The 5,568-nt window shown below is 37.1% G+C and overlaps 1 protein-coding gene across 1 annotated transcript; it reads right to left on the reverse strand.

Moving 5' to 3' along the window:
• Nucleotides 1–1,376: 1,376 nt before the first annotated feature.
• LOC144959252 (uncharacterized) lies at nt 1,377–4,713 on the reverse strand. Its single transcript, XM_078891795.1, has 3 exons — nt 4,632–4,713; nt 3,292–3,335; nt 1,377–2,123 (listed from the first exon to the last, which is right to left on the reverse strand). Exons 1-3 carry the CDS (start codon nt 4,711–4,713, stop codon nt 1,392–1,394), a joined length of 858 nt encoding a protein of 285 aa, XP_078747921.1. The 3' UTR covers nt 1,377–1,391.
• Nucleotides 4,714–5,568: the final 855 nt, after the last annotated feature.

Raw genomic sequence — 5,568 nt, forward strand, 5'->3', positions numbered from 1 at the left:
TAACCACACATAAGGGGAACAACCTAGGACTTCATATAGATTATGGATGGATGGATGTATGGATAGATAAATATAGACACACAAATTGATAGATGGATAGATAAATACAACCAAAGATTACATATTCCACTGAAATACACTTGTCCCGATAGTTGTCCGGCCTCGTAGAACGGAAAATTCCGTGGGCGACTCGTCCCGCTCTATAGATGCCACTGGGAACAACCATTCAGCAACACAAACATGTAAAACAAGAGTGACTCTTTTTTTAAACTACATATCTTTTGTCGTTAGCGTCATCTGTACCATGCAACAGGCATGCGATGATCTAAATGCTTGAAAATGCAGAGTGAGAATAAATTGAAAAGGGCGAGTTGAGATGCTATCATCACATGTCCCTTGTCTAAGCTAATTGCGCGATGAGTGCCAGTCTAGTTCTGATTACCGAATTGCAAACCATTGAATCTAGCCTTGTGAGTGATAAATATATGTGTGAGGGACGGGGGGTAGGCAACCACTTCACAGTGGAGATGTGCATGCCGTGAATTGGATTATGGGAAGGGAAGGTCAGGTATGATAGACAAAGGCCTTGGCCCAGACTCTACTGAGGTGAGTACTGCCTAGCCTAAGCCCCAATGCCCTCTATAAGTTATACTATAACACGTAACACTGCTATGCTTGGCCATATCCATAGTTTCTAGTGTGCTATGACAAAAGCATAAACCCACATGTTCACTTGCGCTTGTGTGTACGTCATGTGGTGACATGCTGGTGTTTTTCAGTGAATCTTTGCACACACTACACACTCAACTAATATAGCCGGTTTTGTTTCTATATTGGGGCAAATGAATGCCTTGCGCGGCGAAGAAGACATTAAAAGATGGTGATGGAGGTGGGAGGAGGGGGTGAGAGACTCCCTGTCTATCTTAGTCCCAGTCGTGCAGATCCAGATTGATGAGTTAGACTAGCTCACGGATGGAGTTCATCTTAAACGTTTTAAATTACTAATGATGTAGAGCAGAAAAATCGGGACCATCCTCAGAGTTCATTTTAAGCGAGAGTTTATCTAAAGCGGACTGAAGTGTATATCGCTGTCTCCGCAAGAATCTTGGGAGTCCATGCGTATGTAATCTCAAATCGGTAAACAGTAAATAATAGGTAATAATAAAAAAAAAATAATAGGTAAAAAAAAATAATGATTAAAAAAAAGAGGGGGGAGGGGGGATTATATCAATGCATAAATTAATGAAAATAAAAAAGTACTTTTTTCTTTTTAAAGAAATAAGTTTTTAAAATGGACAGCAATGGATAATATATAAGAAGAAAAAAAAAAAAGTAAACAAACCGAACACAATGAGCAATAACGAAAACCAATGCAATTCGATAAATACAATTTAATCATCAGAATCAAGCACATACTTATACAAAATATCATCCATCTCCTTCCTGGCTTGAAATGCCTTTTTTGTATCCAGAATATCCAAACGTTCAGCCACTGAAACTGCATATAAGAAATGTTTGGATTGGCGAAAACTCTCATCCTTCATCCGTTCTTTAAATTTGTTTTCAACCACCTCAACAACAAATTCCTTTGACACTGATGGCTCAATCACATCTTTTTTTATAACGGGATGACGGGAATCAAAGTTATCGTCCAGCATGAAACTCTCATCTTCATTGTCATCAGCCATGGTGACTCTGCGTACGTTTGCTTTTATTCTATCACTATCATTGAATTGAGGTGGATCAATTGTGCATATTACGTGATGGTTTTGGGGAGTGGATGGGGAGGAAATGTTGCCAATACCTCTTTGGGGAGAAGCCATAGGTAAATAGGATTGGTTTAGATTTAAGCCTGAATTTTTTGTCACAACCCTGGCTGTACCATCTTGATTTCTTATTATAGAAAATTGTCTGCCATCTCCAATATTACCAAGTTTTTGAATCGTATGCGAATTGTTGGATGAATAGTTTGATACAACGGATGTTGTAGGTCCTAAATGTTCTACACCATGTTGTTTATTTACAACAGATCTTTTTTCTGACATTGGAATGAATGATATCGAATGTGGAGTTGCATGATTTCCAGGCATAGCCATTGCAAAATTGTCTGTTTCTTGGGTAGGCTGAAATAAAGAAAAAAGAATTAAAAAAAGTAAGAAATTGCTTTTCAATCTATGGAGATGGAACATGTGTAGCTGTGGTAGGACCGATGAAATGGCCAGTTTAATTATAGAAAGAAATCACCTTGAACCAAAACAAAAACTTTTATCATCAAAACACAACAGACTTCAAGAAAAGACTCAAGACTTTCTTATATAGAGAATCTTTATGTGAATCATGACCTGCAGAACTGTGTTTTCGTTGTTTTAATCAGATGTAAAGTGCTTTGGGATTTTTTTGTGAACAGAACTATATTAGAACGATCATCATCATCATTATTATTATTATTATTATTATTATTATTATTATTATTATTATTATTATTATTATTATTATTATTATTATTATTATCATTAATATTCTTATCAACATAACATGAGATGTAACCATTCATTAATTTAGAAGAGAAATTGAGATTGACAGAACGCAGACCCAAATTTCAGGGTTGACCAATTTAACAGGAACTGTAAAAGAATGTATTCTAAATCAAACTTAAATATAATAAGATCTCGTTTAACACTTGCACTAAATTTTTGGGGTGAACAATTCATCCATTTGTTGTTTTGTTTTTTTTTGTCTCCTTCTATTGTCGTATACCAAGTGTTATATTTTGTTTGTTTGAATTGGTCAGCTATAGTACATAGAAAGAGAGAATTTTCTAATAGAATACGGACTGTTTAAGAAATGTGTCTTATTGAAACTATAAGGGAATTGAAAATAAAAATAATATATGACCTACCAAAATGGTAATTTATTTCAGTTGCGACTCAGAGACCAACAGTAATTTTTATGTTTAAATAACCAGACATGTCAGATTTTGATACTCTACTCTAGAAACTACATCTCTTGCCCTCTATAAAACATAAACTTAATCCAAGCAATTTAATTATGACAATTAATTTAATTGTTTTGGTTTTTTCTTCATCTCAACCACCCCGACATGATACATGATTTGAAATGATGGGTCACATATTGAGTGTTATTGTTTTAAAAGTACATAGGTAAATTGTAAAAGACATCAAATGAGAATTGGGTAGCAAATCAATACAATACAATCATAAAGAAACATCGATGTCTATTTACAATAGTGAAAAAAGATAACAAATCAAAAACCATATAACTTTTACAAACCTCCAGTTCGTGCCCCTCACTCTGCTTTTTCACAAATGGGAATCCTGTAATCAGATGTTATGGTAAAAATAAACATAATTTTCTAATATGATTACAATGACAACAATGATGAGAGATGGTAATGATATTATGATAACGATGACGATGATGATGACAAAACCCTGCCTAATTCATTAAAAATATTTAATTTCTTTAACCTTTACCGCCACTCGTGGGTCTATTAGACCCACCCAAAGTACATATTCTGTCATTGAATGAGTAAATAAAAACTTGAAACTCTAGATATGCTTCCTTCAACCATTTTTTGTTATGTGGGTTGAGTTGTTTTTTTAATTTTCATGGAAATTGTATTTTATATGAATTTTTTTCACACCCTATAAAATTCTTTAGCGCGGCCACTCGCGGGGTCTGTTAGACCCGGTAACGCACAAAGAGAGTTTTATTCCTCATGCCCCATTCGCCACTCGCGTGGTCTTTCAGACCCGCCGATAAGCGAAGAGAGGAATACGTTCGCCACCCGCGTGCCCGACGTGTCACTTACTTACGTATCAACTATGGTTGCCAATTTGGCATTCTTTTTGCCAAAAGCAAAATTTATAGATATTTTGTATAAGTCTATTGGAATAGTGGCAGGGAGAATGTCTTAATAGATTACTATTTACACAGATGTTTCTGTATTTACATACAACAGAGTGATCAACGCAATACTAATTTATAGTGCACTTTCTGACTTTGGTATCAATTGGTTGTAATGGATTATTTTTGAACGTCGATTTTGGCATGATTCCACAAAATAATCTTGTTGTGTCCTAAAAGAATGCGCCGAGTCATGACCTGACCTAGCTGTGTGTAGTCTATGTCATGTGTACTCATGACCTTTTCTACTCGTTTTGCCCGCGACAGTTTACAAATATTATTACTTCTGCTTTTACAAAATATCGATATATTTCTACAACTACAATTGCCAGTTTTGTATTTTGCCTATTGAGGTGAGTAATTAGTATAAATTCATCATTAGCTGTATAAACTAGTACAATATGGTTATGACGTAACCCAAACTAGTCCTACTACTTAGCAGCCAGTTCATGTGCATAGCTGAAGTTGGTAAGGACATTGCAGGTTTTACACGTTGGTTCTTTTCAGGAGACACGGACACAGAGAGTGTTGTAAAAAGAAATAAAGATGATAATAGATTAGCTAGCCTCTATGATTTTTGCTGATAGTGAACAGATCCAATAATCCTGGGTTTCAGTGTGAGTCAGATTATTTCTAGTTATTTCCACACAATCTCTCCATGTTGGCTTCTATCAACAGTAATGGGTGGTGGAGTCCCTTCATACGGTACAAGCCATCGTCATGCTTATGATACCAAATGCTATCAGTCCATTTAACGTTACTTAACCGGGATAGACTCTGTATCATAGTTCTTTATCATTCAATGGACTCAATAACTAAAGTAAATTACGTTTCTCGTTTTAACAGTGAAATGGCGGACAGAAATTATATATGGGAACAACTCCTGTCTGTTGAGCCGGAGAACAGCTCTGAAGAGGAATCTTCATCTGAAGAAGATTTATTTCAGAATCAATATGACGTTGAGGATGGTGAAATGGACAAAGCAGTTGGTGGGGATGATGATGATGATGATGATGAGGATGATAATGACTTGCAGACTGCCAGCTATACCGAGCTATTGCCTGTGGTTGCAACCAACACCGAGCTGTTGCCCGTGGTTGCCAACGACATCGCTTCAGATGCTGGCTGCTACAAGTCACGGATGGTAGATTGGAGTAAGACCAAACCTGCAGCTACCAAAACGCCAGCCCGCAATATTTTGAGGTTACCTCATGACCGCACTCCCGCAACAGGACATGTGGAGACACCAGAGAGCGCCTTTCTGCTGTTTTTCACGGCGTTCATGATCGACGAGTGCGTAAAATACACAAATATTGAAGGGAGGAGGGTGAAAGGCATGAAATGGACAGTCTGCACAAGGGATGAGATCTCTGCCCTTATTGGGTGCTTGCTGTATGCAGGCTCCAGGAAGGAAAACATGACAGATATAAAGATGTTGTTCAATGTTTTGGATGGACTGCAAATTTTACGGGCTTGTTTCTCTCGGAACCGTTTTTCGTCTCTTTTGACTTACATGCGGTTTGACGAAAAGGAGACGAGAAGCCAACGAAGAGCCAGGGATCTGTTTGCTCCAATCAGGGACATTTGGAACAAGTTCCAGATTGCCCTTCAGATGCACTATGCGCCGGGAGAAGCCCTCAC

This window comes from Berghia stephanieae, chromosome 13 (genome assembly GCF_034508935.2).
Source record: "Berghia stephanieae isolate SIO BIC M18660-M18661 chromosome 13, UCSD_Bste_1.3, whole genome shotgun sequence".
NCBI lineage: Eukaryota > Metazoa > Mollusca > Gastropoda > Nudibranchia > Aeolidiidae > Berghia > Berghia stephanieae.

What these genes read in the sequence shown, in the direction of transcription:
- LOC144959252 (XM_078891795.1), bottom strand. Translation starts at nt 4,713, where the DNA reads ATGATACAGAGTCTATCCCGGTTAAGTAACGTTAAATGGACTGATAGC. An exon ending in GCATGACGATGGCTTGTACC is followed by an intron (nt 3,336 to 4,631) that starts GTATGAAGGGAC and finishes ATCTGATTACAG; the next exon opens with GATTCCCATTTGTGAAAAAG. An exon ending in GTGAGGGGCACGAACTGGAG is followed by an intron (nt 2,124 to 3,291) that starts GTTTGTAAAAGT and finishes TCTTTATTTCAG; the next exon opens with CCTACCCAAGAAACAGACAA.